At 48.5% G+C, this 21,356-nt stretch overlaps 1 protein-coding gene across 2 annotated transcripts in view; it reads left to right on the forward strand.

Annotated features, from left to right (window-relative positions):
- FBLN5 (fibulin 5) overlaps window positions 1-21,356 on the forward strand; it is a 70,747-nt gene that overhangs the window by 43,354 nt on the left and 6,037 nt on the right. For both annotated transcript variants that reach the window (XM_019745227.2, XM_019745225.2), the window contains exons 5-10: window positions 2,008-2,130; window positions 4,943-5,059; window positions 8,749-8,868; window positions 12,572-12,694; window positions 13,808-13,934; window positions 17,040-17,235. In XM_019745227.2, coding sequence (XP_019600786.1) covers window positions 2,008-2,130; window positions 4,943-5,059; window positions 8,749-8,868; window positions 12,572-12,694; window positions 13,808-13,934; window positions 17,040-17,235 — 806 coding nt within the window. The remainder of the gene's footprint in view (window positions 1-2,007; window positions 2,131-4,942; window positions 5,060-8,748; window positions 8,869-12,571; window positions 12,695-13,807; window positions 13,935-17,039; window positions 17,236-21,356) is intronic.

The following is a 21,356-nucleotide window of genomic DNA, read 5'->3' on the forward strand; positions in this document are numbered from 1 at the left end:
CGCCTTGGGTCCTCCTCACCCTTCATTCCCCTAAAGGCAGCAGGAAAAAGAGCACAAATTCCTAAGGCGATGCTGTTCCCAGGGTATAATTGCCATCCATCACTCCCCTCCGGAAAAATGTAAATATGTGCTGGCCGATAGTGGCATTATTTATTATCCTAGGCTTCGAGGTGGATTTGAGCAGGCGCGGCTGCTGGCCAAGCATTATTCACCGGTTCCCCTGGGAGGCTCTGCTGGGTGGAAGGGAGGCCAGCCGAGGGCAGAGGCAGGACCTCCTGCAGCTGAGAACAAGGCTGGGTCTTTGCCACCAAAGCTGTATGTGTCCGGGTGGACCAGAGGCCGCTGCCACCTTGGAACCAGGTTCTTAGAGGCTGGTTCCACGCAATGCCAGACACCGGTTATTTTGGGGTGGGAATTGATCAGTTTCACTGGTGTTGACTTGTCGCAGTTGAGTGGTGGATTGTACCAGTGTCACTCGAACCCAAGAGATGGTTGCTTACTTGGCCAAATGTTTCATTGAATCAGTTGTGCTTGCTTCCTGAGCACGTGGCCGAAAAGGCCTGTGTTACAAAAGACCCTCATCCTCAAGGAGCTTAAACTTTGGGGCCCTAGGTTCATCCCACTCCCACCACAGTCTGCAATATGCAATGTCAAGACGCAGATGGTTTTCCAGGAGGGGCAGGAAAAGGCAGCAAAAGCTCAGCCCTGTCTCCTCTGCCAGGTCTGCCAGCTCCCTCTGAACTTGCTTGGTCCAGGGCGATGTGACCTGTTATTACTGCATAGAGTGGATTTGGAGTCAGGCAGGCAGGGAGGCCTGGGCTCAGCTCTTGACTTGACACTTAATTAGCTTCCTGAGCATAGTTTCCCGTCTGTAGGATGGGGATCATGAGCCCAACATACAGGGTGATTGTGAGAATAAATACAGCAACATACATGAGGTCTCGGGCACACTACACAGGCTCACTGAACTGCAGCTTTTAATATTATTTCCAACTGTGCGATGTTCATTTGGGGGAGGCACAGAGAAAGTGTGGATGAGCAAACCTGATTGCAGTGATGAGGGACGCCAAAGGTGCAGACAGGTGAGGGCAGGACTGACGGGGAGGAAAGGCATGGGAGTTGGGCCAGGCAGATCCAGCCGGGGCTTTAGGTCAAAGTAAGAGTGTGGTTAGGAGGTCCCGTTACAGGATTCTGAATGCTCTCCCTAAAATGCAGCGTGGGGTAAAGGGAAAAAGGATTTGTTTCAGTCGAAACAAACAGTTTTAAGTGCTGAATGTGTACACCAGATGTCTTGAGAAATCTGACCGTGACTGCAGCCTGGTCTTGGTGCTTTGAAGCTCTCAATTAAGACCCGACCGACTTGGACGCAAGGACCTGCACAGCGTAGGAAAACCCAGGGCGGAGCAGAGGGCAGCAGGAGACCAGCCGCAGAAGCTCCGGAGTGCAGGGAAGATGGAAGGGCTGCATGGAGCTTCACGGAGGGGCAGGGACCCCAGGCCGAAAGATCTTCGTGCATGGATCCGATTCAGTGACCCGACTACAAGCTTTCTTTGGCAGGGGACTTTTCTTTTTCTTCTGTTATGTTCTCAGAGGTGTTTATCATAGCTCTGTGCACACAGTAGGTACACAAAAGACTCCTATTTAACACGTGAATGAATAGGCTTACCAAAATGCATTTCTAAATCAAGTAATGGTTATTATCCAAGTGACATACTTTGAGAAAATAATGGGATAGGATGGCAGAAAAGTGTTTAAGGATGTACGTGTGTTCTCTTCTTGGCCATTTCCCTTTGTGGATTTCTGGGAAGCAGACTAGCTGTGCCCCCCTCCAAAGAGGCCTGTTTCTCGTAGTGGTACCCGTCAGGGAGGTGCCTCCATCTTCTTGGATATAACTCAGGGATACTATCAACTGCTCCCAGCCAGCCAGACAAGCAGCTGGCACCTCTGGTGGCTGCAGGACTTTGCATAGATGTAGGTGACATTCTTTGGAATATGTCTGTATTACAGATGTGGACGAGTGTGTGACGGATTCTCACCAATGCAACCCTACCCAGATTTGCATCAACACTGAAGGCGGGTATACGTGTTCCTGCACTGACGGCTATTGGCTTCTGGAAGGCCAGTGCTTAGGTAACAGCTCTCTGGGACCCACAGGGACTCTTGGAAGTTAATGGTTGCCAGGGGTATTGTGAAATGTGGGCGTTAGCTGGGTGGGTTTTTCTTTGGGTGGGGGAGGTACAAGCTGATGGAGCTTACATGTTTCACCATCTTCTCAAATCAGTTATCACCATCACCAATATGTCATTATCAGAATTTTTGAATGTGTTTTTTAAGGGTTCATGTTTGATTGTACCTACACCTTCTCCCTGTCTTCAGGAAGATTATATCCAAGGCAGGAAATGATAGAGGTGAGGGTTATTCTGTCCTAGTTAGAACTCCTACTAACGGAACACTTTGCTTAGTGACAGAAAAGTTCCAAGTCGTCGGTAGATTCTGAGCTAACACCATCTCCCCACAATATCCACCCCCATGCCCACCCCCCTGGCGTCTTTCTTTTTACTGCTAAGGAGTCAGTGATCACCAATTGAGAATTCTGTTCCTTGCAATTGGCATGTACTATATGATCTCTCTGTTTATTTTTACTGGAGGGTTATTTTCCTTTCTTTCCCTCTAGTTTTTGGTCTAGCCAAGTTGAATGAATTCATAGCAATCTCTAGCTGTCACTTCAATTTCTATTTCTAGGGTGTGATTTCTATGCTGTTTTCTTGGAAAAGCCCTGCCAGTTTAATTCTCTAAGACACTGTTCTATTGCCTGGAACTCAGTCTTGGAGGAGCCGAGAAACAAATCCAAACAACATCATGGAAACAAAAAAGAAAGGTTCCTTTTTCCAAGTCTCCCTTGATGGAGACGGAGTTTAGATCGGCTCTCGAGCCCTGTCTGCAGCCTCCTCAGGGCCTGATAAGCCAGCCTACACTTGGCTTGGTTCTCATTTCCAGACATGCATATGGCATTTGCAGGCTGCATATGGCATTTGTGTTTATGGTGGTCGCTGTGCATTTTAACCAACCTCAGCTATTATGGAAAATTTGATGCCACTGCTTTGAACATAAGCAGAGCATTGTGAGTGAGTTACTTGTATGGGAACTTAATATGTAGAATTTCAGAGCTGGAAAGGATGTTAGATATTATGTCATTCAAGTTTTATATAGAGTTGGAAACTGAGACTCAAAGAGGAGGGACATTTTGGACAAAGAATTGAGTCTAAAGTCTGTCTCCTGTTTCTCAGTCGTTTTTTTCCACCACAAGGGGGTGCTAGAGAGGAGGTGCCTGGGCCACAGGCTGGCTTACACGGACGATAGGGCCAGCCAGTGGGACGTTCCTCTGCCTGGGAGGGTGGTTCTCGTCCACAGAGCGGGAAGCTCTGCGAGGGATATCCCTGGAAGCTGAGTGTGGTGCCACATGTACAGCCTGCTCACACTTCACATCCGAAATGAAGACCTTTCCGAATTGTGGCCGAGCTCATACCATCTCCTGGCCAAACTCCTCTTTCTCTTTAAAAACACAAGTTCCATAGCCGTCTATGACCCCTTCTGTGCACCTTTGGAGGCATTGCTTTGGCAGAAAAATAAGGGGCTGGTGGCTGCCTTACCTCTAGGGTACCCCTGGGGAGAGGATGCCTTCTCCTTTCCCTGCTGCCTCCCTGTCCTTGGTGATGTGCCAAGCTGCACCCTGGGAAGAGGTCAGGACCATCAGCCTCACAAGTCAGTGTGCTTTCTAAGCAGGAGCTGCATTGCGCTCAGTGGGCAGTGGGGTGGGCCAGGTTAGAAGGAGCTGGGACTCAGGGATAAAACACACTCACAAGGGCAGGGCGCAGCCTCTGAGGAAGGTGGAACCATAGGGAAGGTGGGAGGTGGGGTCCTTTCTGGCAGCAGGTGGTAGGAACCAGGCAGAGTGTGAGGTTCTGAGCTGGCCTGCAGAGCCTCGGATGGACCCTGGTTCCAAAGGAACAAGGGTACCAGGGAGGAAATGTGGTTAGTTTAGGAGGAGGTGAGGATGAGGTAAGAACGAGTTACAATTACAGTTACAACTACAGTTATAACTGCAGTGAGATCAATTGGTCACAACAGGTGCTTGTATAGGTGAGGACTCTGTCTGCACCTGTAGGCTTCATTCAAGACATCCTATCCCACAGGAGTGAATTCTTCAGCCCATCAACTTGGGGGTTGGGAAGTGCTTTCCCGGTGACATCAGGCTCCCCATTGACTAGTGTATGTCAGCTGGGAAGTCATTTTGCCCAGCTCTGCTAAAGGGATCCGTTCATCCACAGAGCTGCTTGCTAGGAAAGGCCAGCCATGGCTTGCAAGAGGTATGTTTATCCAGAGTTTTATGTCTGCTCTGGTGCAAGGAAGAAATCCCAGGTGAACTCCAGAGTCCTTGTATTACTGGCTTTATGGGTCTCCAGACTAATGCTACCCAGCTCATCCTGGCCACATGCTCTTGTTCCTGACACCTGCACAAATTCTTGTCAGTGGAGCTGGTGAGGAATCTATCGGAGCGAGTCTGTTAGCTTACACTTGAAGCTAACTTGTCCTTTTCCTAAGCAGTGAAACATTTATATAGAATCTTAGTGTTGACTCTTAATGTTGGAGGAAACCTTAGACACCACCTTGCCCAACATCCTTCTCTCCGCAGAACTTTCTTCTACGACTTTCAGGATAGGTTCAGGTGTTCTCGGGACTGAGATGGGTGGGGAGGATTCTAGGGAGATTGAGCCTTGGGAACTGGAGCGTGTCACCATCCCTGACACTTAGTAGGCACTGTCTTCCCGTTAGTTCCTCTTTGCTTCCCTTCATGGTCTCTCTCCATAATGGGTAGTAATGATGATGGGGGTGGCATTGGCGAGTGAGAAATGTCTCACCTTGCTTGTGTTTCTGTTTCTAGACATTGATGAATGTCGCTATGGCTACTGCCAGCAGCTGTGTGCGAATGTTCCTGGATCCTATTCCTGTACATGCAACCCTGGTTTTACCCTCAATGAGGATGGAAGGTCTTGCCAAGGTACGTGACACGAACGATAAGTTGGACATGATGGAGACACTAGATGCCGTCATCCTCAGAGTCTGACAGTTTATGCTGGTGGGAAACAGTTTTTGAAGTGTTTTTCCGCCCATTGTCACTGCCCATTCATCCCCACTGCTTACAGAAACCTGAGGAAATATGTCAGAAAGTGCTCTGAGAATTGCTGAGGTGAGAACCACGGAGGCCCATTGGCTGGGGAGCAGGGTTTCATGGCTTTGCTTCTCTGTCTGCTATCCAGAGGAGCCCTGCCGTTTTCTTAGCTGATCAGAAATTTTCTTGCGTAGCCTGTCGCCTAAGTTCAATTCCTGGGGCCCAAAGAAAGGTGGTCAGAAAGAACTCCTGACCCTTGATGAATTGCAAAATAAACATGGACACTCCAAGCAGGGATTTTATGGGTAATTTTGATGCCTTTTGCTACAGCACTCCCTTCAGCCGGTGCCAGGTGGGCCTGTGACCTAGCAAAGAGCCTGGTGGTGGCAGTAACTTCCTCTACACTCAGCAGTCCCCAACAACACAGAATGAAACAAGGCATTTTCTGGTTTCCACACGATCACTTCAAATACTGATAAGTAAGAAAAACAAGCTACATGCCTATTGTGGTTTGAAGGTTTCTTCTGCTCAGGAAGTGAATGGGGGACTTATTAAGACTCAAGGAATTAGTGCAAGTCTTGCCCTGCCCCCCACTCCCCACCCCCAGCCCCCTCCTGGGCCTCCAGTCCCTGGCAGCTGCTCTATCCAGGGGGGAGGCAGTGCCGGAGACTCAGAATGAGGTCTTTGTCTGGAGCCCGCCACCAGGTTTTGCAGGGCCCATTTCCTTGTCACACCATTCGAGGTCTGGCTGGCAGGCTCCTAGCCAGCTAGTTGGAGGATATTATGTCTCCATTAGTTTAATCGTATCTAAATCACTGGGTAAACAGGAAGGCATCAGCCTTAAAGAGTTTGATCCTGGATTCTTTGCAAGTCTCCCCTCCAAAGCTCATTCTGCTAATTGTTCCAAGAAGTCTCGACTGTGTTCCTCTCGCCAGGAGAAGTCATTTTCTTGAGAGCAGAGGCTGGGCTGGGAGGTTGAGGGAGCTGATAGAGCAGGGGCCCTTCCTTCCCACTGGAGCCGGCAGTGGGCGCCTGGCTCCCTTGCTGCTGTGATAAGCGGCTTAGGGCTGAGGCAGGTTTCTCTGTGCCAAGGCTGGGGATTGGAGGTGCCAGCCCCGGTTTTTCCCCAGAGGCTGCTGGTGTACCCAACACCTCCTGAAAAACAGCCAGGCCCAGCAGAGCCAAAAGTCCATTGTGTCCTTGAGGCCTCTCAGGGACAGGCCTGTGACAAGGAGCAGATAACACACCTGGCAATGCCAAGTCCAGCAGCGGGCACAGCACCCAGGCCTGGCCGCTGGGATGTTGCATCAGCAGGGCTGGCTGGCGTGACACGGGATGTTCTGAACTCTATCGAGCTTTTGTAATCCTAACAGCTCGTGGGAGGAAGGGTGCTTTACACTCCTCCAAACATTGTCATGTCTGCTCGTTTCACTGAATCCCAACAATAGCCTTATGGGGTAGGCAGGGCAGGTGTTTGTGGCCCTGCTTCACAGACAAAGAAGTCAAGCCTCAGAAAGGTTAAGCAACGTGGCCAGAGTCATGCAGCTAGTTGGTGGCATTGTAGAGAGTAGAACAAAGGGTCTGGCCTTTCTGTCCAGCCAATTGGATTGGGGTGTAGTCTGCTCCCATGGGACTCAGAAGGGCACTTGGACATGTGCGGATCTCAGGAAAGGGCAGCCAGGATCCCAGGGGGCAGAATCCTTTGGGTCCTGCTGCTGTGCAGAAACAGCTGAGTGCTGAGAGAGAGCAGGATGCAAGCTCTTTCATCTCCGTGTGGTCAGCGTCTGGCCGGAAGCCAAGGATGCCAACCCGAATACTCACTGGTGCCATCCTGCCTGAACTTGCACTCCACAGCCCGGCACCATGACATTTTCTTGGCCTCCCACGTGGAGAGCCTCCAAACTGGTATCTCAGTGGACGCTCTCTGCATAGCTGTCTGTTTCGTTTTTTCTTTCTGAAAGCTCCAAAGATGCCAGGAAGCATGGGATTAGCTCTCCTCTTTAAGAAAAGCTTCTCAAACTGCTCACTGTGAAAGCTTTTAACTCTGAAAACACTCACATCTCTTCAGAGTCTTAAGAGATTTACCTGAACTTTTGAAGGGGATAGAAATTCTCTCAGCTGGAACTTTGGCAATTGGCACAAGGAGCGTGGGAGAGGGGGTGCTTAAAACTGGTCAGCCAATGCTAGCAGAAAGGGGCTCCCTCCTTCCTCTCCCCGATCCTGAGGAGCTGTGCAGAATGAATCTTGGGTTTTATGGGAAGACCCCTAACTCATGTTCCCGTTCCAACTGTACCCAGGTTAGCCTGGAGATGTAAGTACATCTCTCAACCTTAAAACAAGTGTAAGCATCTTGTTAATATATAATTGACATACGATGAGCTTCACTGTTCAAGGTACATGATTTTATGAACTTTGCATGTGTATACTCCCATGAAACCATCACCACACTCCAGATAATGAATATGCCATTGTTCTTAACAGTTTCCCTGTGCCCTTTTGTGGTCCTTTCCTTAACCTTTGGCATTTTAATTATGATGTGTCTTAGTGTTGGCCTCTTTGGGTTTAGCTTGTTTGGGACTCTGTGTGCTTCCTGGGCTTGTATGCCTATTTCCTTCACCAGGTTAGGGAAGTTTTCTGTCATTATTTCTTCAAGTAGGTTTTCAATTCCTTGCTCTCTCTCTTCTCCTTCTGGTACCCCTATAATGCGAAGAGATTCTTTTCTGATCAGTGATGTTATTTATGCATGATTGGCTTAGCTCGGACTGCCATGACAAAATGTCATAGATTGGGTGGCTTAAACAACAGAAATTTATTTTTCTCATAATTCTGGAGGTCAGAAGTACAAGATCAGGGTGTCAGCGTGGTCACATGCTTGTGAGGGCCCTCTTCCTGGCTTGCAGATGGCCACCTTCTCTTCAGTATCCTCACATGGCAGAAGGGGAAAGAGAGAGTTCTCTGGTGTCCCTTTTTATAAGGGCACTAATCGCATTATCAGGGCCCCACCCTTCGGACCTCATTTAACCTTCATTACTTCTCAAGACCCCGTCTCCAAATGCCGTCACACTGTGAGTTAGGGCTTCAACATGAATGTGGTTGGGGGTGGGGACACAATTCAGTCCACAGCAATAATAAATAGTTATTATTAGAATTGTCACATTATTGGTTTGTTTACCTGAAATTTCAAAGTCAGTGGGGTTGGGGGAATAGCTGATTGGGACTGCAAAGACAGGAAAGAGCGGACGTTGCCTAGAAATTCCTGTTGGTGAGCCTTGGAGAGCAGACTTTCTAGGAGGTGTATATGTGGACATGTGTATCCATGTATATGATATGTATACATGCTATTTTCATCCTTCCCACCTTGTGAGCCCAGAGGGACATATGGATGGAGCCCCTGGTACTTCAGTAAACACTTTTGAGATCTGACTTCTCGATCTGATAGGTCCTAGATGGAGATCCTTGGTAGCGGCAGATACAGTCTCCCGTGACAGCAGACTTTGTTGCCAGTGCGTTTTTTCGGCCTAGTTAGTGTGGATGTTTTGTTGTGGGAGTGATCAGTGATGTGCTTTTGCTTTCCACAGATGTGAACGAGTGTGCAACGGAGAACCCCTGTGTGCAAACCTGTGTCAACACCTACGGCTCTTTCATCTGCCGCTGTGACCCAGGATATGAACTTGAGGATGATGGAGTTCGTTGCAGTGGTAATGGGCTTTAGCATCGGAGGGTTCCCCCTGTACGAGGGGCACAGCATTGGGGGTGCAGGGCAAGGGCTTCCTTTGCAGGTGTTTCCTCTCTTTTCCCAGAAACATCTCCAGTTTGGGACATTTCCCAGTGCAGTGGGGTCACAACCACACAAAACAGAGATGAGTCACTTCTTGAAAGGTGGAGTGGAGTCCCACTTCCCTTGTCATTTGACCCCAAATGCAAAACCCAATGGAACAACCTGTTAGGGTCTGAGACGGGGGGAAGAGGGAAAAGAGTCACCGAATTTTGCATGTTAAGTTATCTGTCCTCACCCAGCACTGACTCAATTTCTGGGGATAGCACAGGCAGTGCTTACAGAGGGGAGTGACTCAGGAATAACAACATATCTCATAGGGGAAGGTTGGAAGGGGTGTGTGTGGAATGAATGAGATCATGTATGTAAGCGCAAACACTCTGTGAACTTCTAAAATCTCTACAAATGCTCAGTGCCGAGCTCCAGGCCTGGCACATGGTGAGCATACCGTAAATGGTTCTTGAGTCCATGAATGAATGATTGAGTAATGAATGAATGAAACCTTAATTTGGTGTGAGAACATAGATGTGGTGACTTAGTTGACCTTTTAGAAATCCTTCCAAGCCCTAGAAGCTATAATTCTCTGCCCATGCTAGACTGTGGACTCTCCTCTAATGTTCTTATTCACCCTTGGAATAAGAAACTTTTCAACTCTTATAAATGCCCTGAGAAGAGGGACAGCGTCTCACTCATATTTCTGAGCGTCCTGCACAGAGCCATGCATAGCTCTGTCTTTTATTCTTCCTTTCCCCGTGTTTTTGTAAATGTTGAATTAAAGTAAACTCCCTCCCATTCACTTCTGGCACCCTCAGCAGTTATAAATGAGCACAGTCCAAATTAATGATGCTTTGCGGTATTTTTCAAAATAAGTGGACCATGCCCTGGGGGGGTGAAAATCTTTTTGTCCTGCGCAGTGGAAAGTTTCCTAATCCTGGGCTTCATTGTACAGAAACTGACCCAGGTCATGAATGGGACTGTGATAGCTCCGTGTAGGACCGGAGTGTACTAAGGCCAGTTCTCTGAAACAAATGAGCACCTCTTCCCAGGGCCAGGAAAGCCAGGGACACAAGTGGGCAGTTACAGAGAGCCTTACACCGATTAAATGTCAGTCCCAGGAACAGTAATAAAATACTCTCAGGCCTGAAAAGCTACTTTCTTCCTAGAGTTCAGTTGCCCCCATGGCACTCCTTGGGGAACCTGCACCAAGGCACTAGTTGGTGGAAAGTGTCGCATTAGGAGATGGGATCATTTGTTTCTCCAGGAGTCCCTGCACATCCACTGAGGTTTATTGACCATCTGCAGAGGCTGTCTGGTGGAGTGACTCTGGAGCCAGACAGAGCTGAGTTCAAATTCTAGCTCAACTGTTTGCTGCTTTCCCTGGCCAAGTCACTTCCTGAGCCTCAGTTAAAAAACAAATACCCTCATAGGATGGTCACAAAGATTCAATAAGTTGGTGTACCTAAGTATCATTTACAGGTTGATTTCCCTTTCTCAAAACGTTAAGTGTAAGAGACCTTTGGCTTTTCAAGCAGTTTACAGCCTTGGTTGTCTGGCAGGATATCCAGTTGACTCACTTTACCCAAAACTGCCATCATTCACCATGATGCCCAATCTCCTTAGACTTAGAGTGACCCCTGGCCACCAACGGCTGGCCTCAGATAGCAGCGTGATGCAGAGAGAGTTTGTTTCCTGTCCCTTCCTACTATCCCCTTTCTCTGCTAATCATTTCCCCAGGAAATGGTAACCTCACTGTGTTATCGCAGCTAGTGTGGTCCCTCCCTGCGGCACCCGACCCTTCCTAGCTGTGTGCCCTTGTCCTTCAGGGATTTCTAAGCTGAGATGATCCCAGAAACCATGGTGCATTCTCACATGGATGAGTGAAAATGGCCTCGTGTGTGCTCCCTGTCAGAACCCGGGCTTGTATTTCAACTTTTTGGTCTGGGGATTGCAGACCCTCAGATAAACTGAGTATGTGTGTTAGGGCCCCTTCCTGCCCACTGGGAGACGGGGTTGGGTGCTGCCCTCTCCATCTGCACTGGAGCTTGCCCTGCTCAGGGGACTCCCCCAACCTCAGGACTCTCCACATTCACCGAGTTTAAGTCCGGAGTATGATTGACGCAGGGAGACATTACAGCACTGTGTCGATGAGCTTAGGATTTTGAGACTGGCTGGGTTCAAAGCCTGGCTTTATGGATTACCTGTTCTCTGTGAATTTCATCATTACGAAACCTCTGTAAGCCTCATTTTTCCCTTGATCAAATGTGCTAGTACTAGCACCTCCTTCAGAGGGCTGAGGTGAGGATTAAATCAGGTAAAGCATTTAACCCTGTGCTTGCTACACAGAGAACTCTCAGAAACTGCTAGGTTTTACTGCTGCTTCTACTAAAGGTATGGATGGAGTCCACAAACAACAGAAATAAATGAGGACACTCTTTGTTATGACGAGCTAGGGCCAGAGACTGGACGCTACAAGGCTCCCAGGGGAGCGGGAGGAGGCATGACAGAAGCAGATTGCACTGCGCATGCTTTAACTTGCAAGTCAGCATCCGTTCTGCTGGCTCGTGACCCGTCACCTGAAGACCCCGGGGAGAGACGGAAAGGCGTTTTTCCTTCTTGGATGTGAGAGGCATAGGCCATGTAACACCCGGAATTATCTGATGGTGGAGGAGCCTCCTCACTTGCTGACACCCTCTCTGGGTGACTCCAGCTGCCCCGGTCTGTGAGTTAGAGAGCAATCCAAGGACATGTCACATGGGGAAATTAGTAAAAGCAAGTTTTCGGGAAACAACAAATGAAAGAAAAACATGTTTTCTTTGGCGTGCTTATTGAATGAGGCTTACATGGGGGCTCTGTTGCCAAGCTCTGTGTGTGATGAAGAGTTGGCTTTTCCGCCTTCTGTGTCAACTGCCACAGCTGACAGTTCAGGAGCTGCCCCTTCGTGTCCCCACCTCTGTAGCCAGAGTGGCCCAGCTCCAGGTTCCCCTGGCCCTCCTGTAGCAGGCAGACCACCGAGGGACGATATGCCCACCCACCCAATGCCACTCTAGAATCTTCTCTTTCAAGGAGGTTTTTGTACATAACGAAGTTTTAATATATTGGACAACCCCTGGCCTTTTGGATATGTCCCTTTTAGTTGTGAGTATAGGCGTAATAATGCTTTTCAACTTTGGGGCGATTAGTAAAGTTTGCTTTTTCGGAAGACCAGGACAAGCAAATGGTTTTGGGGGTCCTGGGGAAGAGCACTGCACCCAGAAAACTCCAGCAGGCAAACAAATCTCACCTCCAGAGATGGAGGGTAGAGTCAACTGCAGGGGCAAAATGAGTGATGATTAGATGATGTAGCTGAGCCAGAGGCAGAGGGTGTTGGAAGCTCAGTGGAGACAGGTTTCACCTCCTTGCAGAAAAGAATTTTTAAACAATTAGAGCTGTCTAAATATCAGTGGGCTGTCTCAGTAGATAGTGAGCTCCCCATCACCAGAAGTATTCAAGAAGTGAATTGGCAACTTCTTGGCAGTAGAGCTGTCGTATATGTCAGGAAAGTGTGGGAGCTGGAGTAGATGTCCACTAAGCTCTCACATCCAGGTAGTCTGTGATGACAAACAACAGGTGTAACTTGTCACCCCCAGATATGGATGAGTGCAGCTTCTCTGAGTTCCTCTGCCAACACGAGTGTGTGAACCAGCCTGGCACATATTTCTGCTCCTGCCCCCCTGGCTACATCCTGCTGGATGACAACCGAAGCTGCCAGGGTAAGGCTGTCCAGAAGGACCTCGTTGAGGGCGGTGTAAGGTGGGACTGGCTCAAGATGTCTTCCCCTGGGGCATCCTGTGCGGCTTTGGGAGGGTGAGACATGAGATCATGAGTAGGTGCGGGTGGCTCCCCGAGGGGCAGGTTCTGGGCAGGATGCCTGGGCTGGTGCCTTCCTGCCTTGTGATGTGTCCTTTGGCCTCAGAAAGGTCATGACCCACTCTCACTTCTGTAAATGAACTCCACAGAGACAGGTGGCACCCCCTAAGGTCTGGGCCTGCCTCCTCAGGCAGATCTCTGTATCCCCTCTGAGGACTGGTTCTGACCCACCCAGGACGCCGTGTGGCCTGGACCAACCACAGCCCAAGCTTTCTCACACCCCCTGGGGGGCATCCTGGTCATGTTTTTTCTACTGACTTCCTAGATAATGGATGCCAGGGAGACCTCACACATCTGACTGCTGGGTCCCTCCAAGTCCTCTTGGTCAGGACCCCAGGCTATGAAAGGGGGGGTGGGTCTGGCTCAAATCGGCTGCTTGGCCCAATTTCCAGCCCCACGCTCCACCCACTGGGGCCATTGGTGGAGGCTGGTAGCTGCCCAGTTGACCCATTTTCAGCCTCCCTGAACCTGCTGCCTTATCCCAACTCCAAGCAAGACATCTCCATAGCAGTGCCAAGCAATAGAAATAGAATGTGAGCTACAAACGGGAGCCATTTATGTAATTTAAAATTTGTAATAGTCACATGAAAAGCGTAAAAAGAAACAGGTAAAATTCATGTTAAGACTATATTTTATTTAATGCACTATATCCAACGTATTATTCCAACATGTACTCAATGTAAAAATTATTGATAAGATATTTGACCTTCTTTTCTTGTACTAAGCCCTTGAAATCCGGTATGTATTTTCCACTGACAGTGCATCTCACTTGGGACTAGCCACATGTCAAATGCTCAGTAGCCACACGTGGCCAGTGCCTGCCATGTTGGAAAGTGCAGCTATGTAATAAGGTGCAGGCAGTCCCCGTCCCCACCCCTGCCCCCACACACGTGGCCCGGGACCAACACCTTGGCAGTGCTGCTCTGCTTCAGCCTCTCGTCTACCCTGCATTTCAGACATCAACGAGTGTGAGCACAGAAACCACACATGCACCCTGCAGCAGACCTGCTACAACGTGCAAGGGGGCTTCAAGTGCATCGACCCCATCCGCTGTGAGGAGCCTTATCTGCGGATCAGCGATAAGTAAGTCATAGCTTCTCCTCGGGAAATGGGAGCCTCGAGGTGAGGGGCCTGGTTCAGGCTGCCAGTGGGGTGTAAGGGAAAGTACACCTGTCAGGGAATGGGGAGACCTGGCCTACCGCCTCACACACCCCTACCCCCCACAGTTCTCTGTCACTTCCCCACTCATGCCAGAGCTATAAGATGATTCTCTAGAGCGAACCAGGAGGAGAGGCCGTGTTCACAAACCTCTTTTTCCCTTTAACGACTTTGTTCTGGATACAGAGTCTTTAGAGCTGGGCTTCTCAGATGTCTCGTGTGTAGGCACCACCTGGCGGTCTTGTTAGAGAGCAGATCTGGATTCAGTGGGCTTGATGTGGCCTGAGGTCCTGCCTTTCTGACAAGTTCCCAGGTGAAACAGATGCTACCGGTCTCCCTGGACCACACTGTGAGTAGTGAGGAGCTGCAGAGGTCGCTAGAGCGTCCTCAGTATGGACGGTGCGTAGCTTGCTCTAATCGTCTCCGATGTTATAATGTTAAGTGTTTTACTAAATCACATGATGGCAAATATTAGAGTTGAGGAGAGAATTAAAGTGAAGACAACCTCTAGAAGGTAACAGCACTAGGGCAGTGATTTTCTGTGCCTGGCTGACTAGGAGTGCTTTTCCTTCTCTTTTAGTCCCTATTTAACCATCTCAAGTCCCCCACTCCTGCCGCGCGCGCACACACACGTGCGTGTACATCTTCTGCCCTCCTCTCTACTAGTCACACATTTCGACCCTGAGCAACGCCCAGCCCTGGCGTTGTCCTCTAGGAATGCAGCATCTAAGAGGAATTTGTGGCTTACCAGGGTGCTTCCCCCTCTGATCAAAAACTGGCAAAAGAAAACAAAGCAGGGACAGGCAGGTCTTTTAGGGATGTCTTCGCTTGCTGCTGCAAGCTGTGCTTCTAAGTAGCTCTTTAGAACTAGGTTCTTGGATTTCTGATTCCAGGGCCTTTGGGGCAGGGCACAGCTTCAGGCTTCTCTTACCGGCTTCCATTCCTGGTTTTATCTGGGTTTCTCCAGGCTGCCCTTGCCTGAGCCAGTTCAACACGCAGCACTGAGCTGGTGTTACTGGTGAGGTCGCTGGCAGCCGCCAACAATGATCCTCCAAGCCCATTCCAGTCTGACTCCAGGCGCCCTCGTCCAGCTCATTTCCTTGCTCAGGTGTCCTGTACTCTTGCCAACCTGAACAAGGCACGCTCTCTCTCACCATTCCCCATACCCCGGAATGTCCAGTCTTTTGTGCACACATTTTCCGTCATACAGAAGGCATCCCTTTCATTGCCCCATAGACCAATGTGCCCCACCTTTCAGATCTCGGCTCCAATGCCACCTCTCCTAGCTGGGAGCTATCATTCCCTCCTCCCAACTTGTTTTAGGAAACAATTCTATGTGACATGTGATATTTTAATGTGGCCATTTGGCACCAAGGACATTTGACTTGGCAATTTTGATGCAACTTTAAAAACAAAACTTTAAAAATTCTTTTACACATTCATTTAGGTGTTAGTCCAGTTCCTCTAATGTGTCAGACGCTGTGCTAGGTGCTGTGGGTTTTGCTCTTACGCGAGTGGAGGAGAAAGACTTTGAGTATATTGTTACATAAATGAATATACAGTCATAGATTGTGACAGGTGCTGTGAACAGGAAGAACAGAAATTTACAAAATGAAAGAGTAGGCCAGACCTGGTCTAGACTGGGGAGCCCGAAAGCCCCTCTGAGGAAATGACATTTGGGCTGGATTGGGAAGGTGAGTCGATGTTAACGTAACAGAGAGTGTTAACGTAACAGAGAGTGGAAGAGCAGAGGGAACAGCATGTGCAAAGGCTATAAGGCAGGAGGGACCTTGGTGTCTTCAGGTCACTGAAAGTAGGCTGAGTTGCTGCAGGGAGTGAAGTGGATAGTGACCTCGGAGGAGGTCAGAGAAATTGACAGAGGTCAGACCAGATGGGGTCTCAGAGGTTCAAGTGGGTGTTTAGGTTTTATTCAAGTGGCAGTAGGTGGTTGCTGGGGATTGAGACATAATCTGATTTATGTTTGACGAAGCACTCCAGCTGCCATATAATGGATTGGACGGGGAGAGACCCATTAGGAGCCCATCACAGAGGCCCAGGTGACACAGTAAGTGCGGGGACAATGGAGATGGTAAGAAGTAGTTGGATTTGGACTATATTTTGGAAGTAGAACCAATGGATTTTGAAGATAGATTGGGAGATAGGGGAGAGTGACAGAAACATGGTAAGGAAGACTTTCAGTTCTGGCCACCACAGCATATATCAACAGACGTCCTCGGGAGTCTAGGGATGAGATGAGAGATGGGAGGCAGGTAGGGAGAAATGAAGGGGTGTCTGTAACAGTTATTTCTTGGTAATAGGGATCAATGATATTGTATTAGGACAATGCTATTACCAGTATTTTGAATTAACTGCTTTGTGTTAGAGCTATTTGTCTCTGATTTATTTCTCCTATTAGAAGCTGAACTATTTGTGGTCAGGATCTTATTTATAATTGCAATTATAGTGTCTTAATGTCACGTCTCATACAGAGTGAATTCTGAGCTCCTATTTATTGAATGAAAAGATTAAATTACGTTCCACACAGACTGGGCTAAGTGCAACAGAGAATGTAAAAGGACCACCCAAGACCTGTCAATCTAATGTAATTTCTCACTTTTAAAATTTCCTTTTTTTTTTCATTATAAAAATAAAAAATAAAAATTTTTAATGGGTATGTATGTCTGGGGAAGTGAAGGGCTTTGCAACCAGTAGCACATTCCACGGAGTAAACACAGGACAAATGTGAAGCACGTTCGAGAAGGTTTCAGTATCTGAAAACCAGACATCTAAGGTTTATACCCTGATGATTATCTGATTGGTCAGAATAGGCCGTTTTCTAGGAAAGAGAGAGCTCACCGACATGCTGGAGAGTTTTTCAATGAGAGCCAGGAGCAGAGAGAGTCTACAGTTACAGCGTTTAGATGATAAAAATGGGGTGGCCTCCTTTGCAGCATTTTAAGTGAGGAAGTAGATACAACCAGCATCTGGAAAGGCTTTGCCACTTTCTCACACAACTTCCCTTTCCAACAGCCGCTGTATGTGTCCTGCTGAGAATCCCGGCTGCAGAGACCAGCCCTTCACCATCTTGTACCGAGATATGGACGTGGTATCCGGACGCTCCGTGCCTGCTGACATCTTCCAAATGCAAGCAACCACCCGCTACCCTGGGGCTTACTACATTTTCCAGATCAAGTCTGGGAATGAGGGCAGAGAATTCTATATGCGGGTAAGAGGGGGCGGCGACCAACGCTCACCGTCGACAATGTGTTGTGTTGTCTAGCCTGGCACGTGCTTCTGGAAACCGGTCTGAATGCAGCTAGGAGGGGCAGCTGTGATGGGAGGAATGTGGAGGGAGGAGGGAGTCAGGACTTCAGGGCTCTGGTTCGCGTCACTTTCTGTGTGGCCTTGCGAAAGCTGCTTCTCCTCTGTCCCTGTGCCATGAGAAGTTAGGCCAAGATGGAACCTTTGGGCTCTTACCTCCTACAGTTAGTTCTATGGGAGAGGCATTCACATATTCGTTTATCTACCCACTCACTTGATAAGTATTTATTAAGTGCTGTATTCTCAGTTCCTACTATACACTTTGTAGGAACTGAGAATACAGCAGTGAACAAAACATCCCAAACCCCTATCCTCATGGTACCTACATTGCAGTGAATATAAAGGCACGCGTCACAGGAGAGGGCTCTACCTGCATTGTCCCACACAGCAGTCACTGTGCTCTTGACATGTAAACTAATTAAAATGAAATAAAATTAGAAAGTAGGTTCTTCTGTGGCACTAGCCATATTTCAAGGGCTCGACAGCCGCATGCAGCTGCTACATTAGCTCAGATAGAGAACATGTCTGTCATCGTAGAAAGTTTGAATGGATAGCACTGACTTATCCATATCAGGAAAAAGTTTTAGAGCACACACCCTAAAATATAGTTGCTTGTTTGTAAATGACATGTTTGTGTTACTGTATCATTTATATTATTGGGCTTCACTTCCTGCAAACCTCTGGGGTGATGACATCTCTTTAGAGACCACTGGCTCAGAGTGATGTTTTTCACATTTCAGTGTGAATTTGGGTACTAGTCCAAACAGTGGATTCCAGAGCTTCATCTCCAGAGAATGTGGAATCATCTGAATTATCTAGAGTAATTTCAAATGGGGTGGCGGAGTCCTAGTGTATCAGTTTCCGGTGGCTGCTGTAACAAATTACCATCAACTTGGTAGCTGAAGACAACAGAAATTTATTCTCACACAGTTCTGGAAGCCGAAAGTCTGAAATCACTTGTACTGAGCTGAAATCAGTGTGTTGGCAGAGCTGTATCCTCTCGGGAGCTCCAGGAGAGGCTCACTTCCTTTTCTCCTCTAGCTTCTGGTGGCTGCCAGCATTTCTTGACTGGTGGCCACGTTACGCCACTCTTTGCTTGCGTGGTCACATTGCCTCCTCCTTTCTGTGTGCATCACATCTTCTCTGTCCCTTATAATGCCACTCGTGATTGGCTTTAGGTCCCCCTCAGGTAATTCAGCATAATCTCTCTGTGTCAAGATTCTTAATCACACTTGCAAAGTTCCCTTTTGCTTAAAAAGTAACACTCACAGGTTCCAGGGTTTAGGACCTGGTATCTTTGGGGGCCACGTTTCAGCCTGCTTCACCCAGAAATCTGCATTTCTAAAGAATGCAGCCCTCCAAGGTTACTGTGGGGAGCAATCTGCAGAAAGATATGGGCCATGGAAATGTGCCCACTTTTAAGGGAGATGGTCCAAGAGCCTGTAAAAGGACCACATATCTGAGTTCTCCGTCCCTCCTCTCCTCATCTCCTGGCAGAGTATTGTATTCTTTGCCGCTGGGGCTGGGACTGTCTGAAAACGTGGAGGTCTCAGAAGCAGCGGTTAGGACAGATTTGAAAAGGTCCCAGGGGCTGGTATTGTGCCTGTATCCTCACTAATATGCTTTTGGCAAGATGCTAACCATGCCAGGTCATATGTGATAACAGGGCTTATGGAGCCAACACCTCTAGACCAGTGAAGCAGGGTCAAGGGCTTTGCAAGAAGATGAAATGAGTTGAAGAGAGAGGCGCTTCTGCAAGATGAAAAAGACGGAGCTGTGTCTATGTTCATCCTTCCCCCTCACCCATAAACAGCTGTCCAGCAGAAATCCACATCTGTGAGCTGCGGGCTTGCTGTCCTTGGGGACATAAACCTAGCCCATTGGCATTCACCAATCTCGCCTCTCTCATCTGTACAGACACAGTGGGGCCCAAACAGCACCAAGATGCCCCTTTTGGGGATTTAAAGTACCATCACTTATTCCACCTGCCTCCATTTTCCCCCAGCAGAAAGTGGCTTTGTCTCGGCAAGAGTTCACTCACCAGGACACCATCCACTGAAATCCCCTTAGGCCCAAATGTTCCCTATGTGGCTCACTTGTAAGAAGTACCCAGTGATGGTCGGGGAAGAAGATTATCCTACAGATGGAGTAGACAGGAGGAGGGCTCTTCCTGGAAGTTTCCTCTGGGCCTGGGTTGTCATAGCAACAGTAGGACCCTTGAAACAGCACAAGCTGAGCTGTATGTGTCTTGTGCCCTCTCTCAGCACATTGAGAAGGGCCCTGATTCATTAGTGTTTATTCAGAGGAGGATGTCAGCATATGGAGGGGATCTAGGCCTGCCTTGAGAATGGCTGAAGGAAATTAGGGATGGGGAGGGGGCTCTTGGCTGGAAAGGGAAGAGAAAACAGTCTGGGTCTGGGGGCCCTGTAGAGCCACAGGGTATGGAGGCAGGAAGATAGAAGTCTGCTAGACAAGGTAGGGCTTCCACAACCCAAAGTTGCAGTTTCCACCCATAGTCATTCTTTTTAAATATATTTTTTAAATATTTATTTATTTATTTGTTTGTTTGTTTCCCTTTCTTTCACCTCCCCTCCACTCTGGTTCAAGCCGTTGTTGCTTGTCTAGTTGTGTAGGACACAGCTCCCTGGCCCATGTTGGTATTATGAGCCTTGCACTCCCCTCAGCTGAGGCATTCGGTCGCCAGTTGTCGGTCCCCCTCTCACGGCAGCTCTCGCCGGCTGCCGGCCACTCCTGGCAGCACACAGTAGCCCACAGCAGTCCACGCCAACCTCCAGCTGCTCACGGTAGCTGGCTGCTCATGATAGGCCAGCTCCAGGGAGAGTGGTTGTTCACAATCTTCGCTGTAGAGGGCACAGCTTACTGGCCCATGTGGGAATTGAACTGGTGACCCCTGTGTTAGGAGCACGGTGCTCCAACCACCTGAGCCACTGGGCTGGCCCCAGTGTGTTTTTCCAGGATCCATCAGCTCCAAGTCAAGTCGTTGTTTTCAATCTAGTTGTGGAGAGTGCAGCTCACTGGCGCACGTGGGAATTGAACCGGCAACCTTGGCTTTAGGAGCACGGCTCTCCAACCACCTGAACCACTGGGCCGGCCCTAATTTTTATTTTTTACATGATTTGATTTTTACATATTTATGGGAGAAAAGTGAGACTATGTACTGTGTTTCCACAAAAATAACACCTACCCAGAAAACAAGTCCTAGCATGATTTTTCAGGATGCTCATAATATAAAATACGCCCTATTGTATTTCCCCGAAAATAAGACCAGGTCTTATATTAATTTTTGCTCCAAAAGATGCATTAGGGCTTATTTTATATTATGAGCATCCTGAAAACGCATGCCAAGTCTTATTTTCTGGTCAGGTCTTATATTCAGGGAAACGTGGTAAATAACCTAAAAAGCTATAGCATAGTCGTGATAATGTGGGCCTGGAGCCAGGCCGACCTGCTTCATTTGTGGTCTGCAGCTTCCCACCCGTGTCACCTTGGGCACCTTACCTGACCTCTCTGAGCTCCAACTTCCTCATCTGTAAAGACGGGGTAATAACTGTATTTACTTGAGGATTAGATGAGATCATCTAATTAGCACAGTGCCTAGGACACGAAACAACTGTTTTTATCAAACAACTGGGATTTGGCAAGGCTGATACATTCACTTTCTTTTTCTCTCTCACCCTGCTGCCTTGTACCTGTGCATACCTGAGTGACATCTCAGGTCGATCCCATGGGATTTGCAGACACTTTCAGTTGCTGTTGAATTGTCTCATTCTCCCATATAAGTCCAAGCTGGTTTAAATACAAACTTCAACCTCTCAGCCCCTCATTCAGTGTAAAGCGCCCCCCCCCATACACACACATGCTCAGAGGCAGGGTGGTGGGAGGGGTGTGGGGGTGGCCTCTCTACCACCTTCCTCTATCAGTGCTGCCTCTGGCTCCTCCTCCAGGGGTAGGGGTTGCAGATGATTGGAGGGGAGAGATTGGGGGACCTGAGTCTCCCTTGATTGC

The sequence above is a fragment of the Rhinolophus sinicus genome, linkage group LG03 (assembly GCF_036562045.2).
Source record: "Rhinolophus sinicus isolate RSC01 linkage group LG03, ASM3656204v1, whole genome shotgun sequence".
NCBI lineage: Eukaryota > Metazoa > Chordata > Mammalia > Chiroptera > Rhinolophidae > Rhinolophus > Rhinolophus sinicus.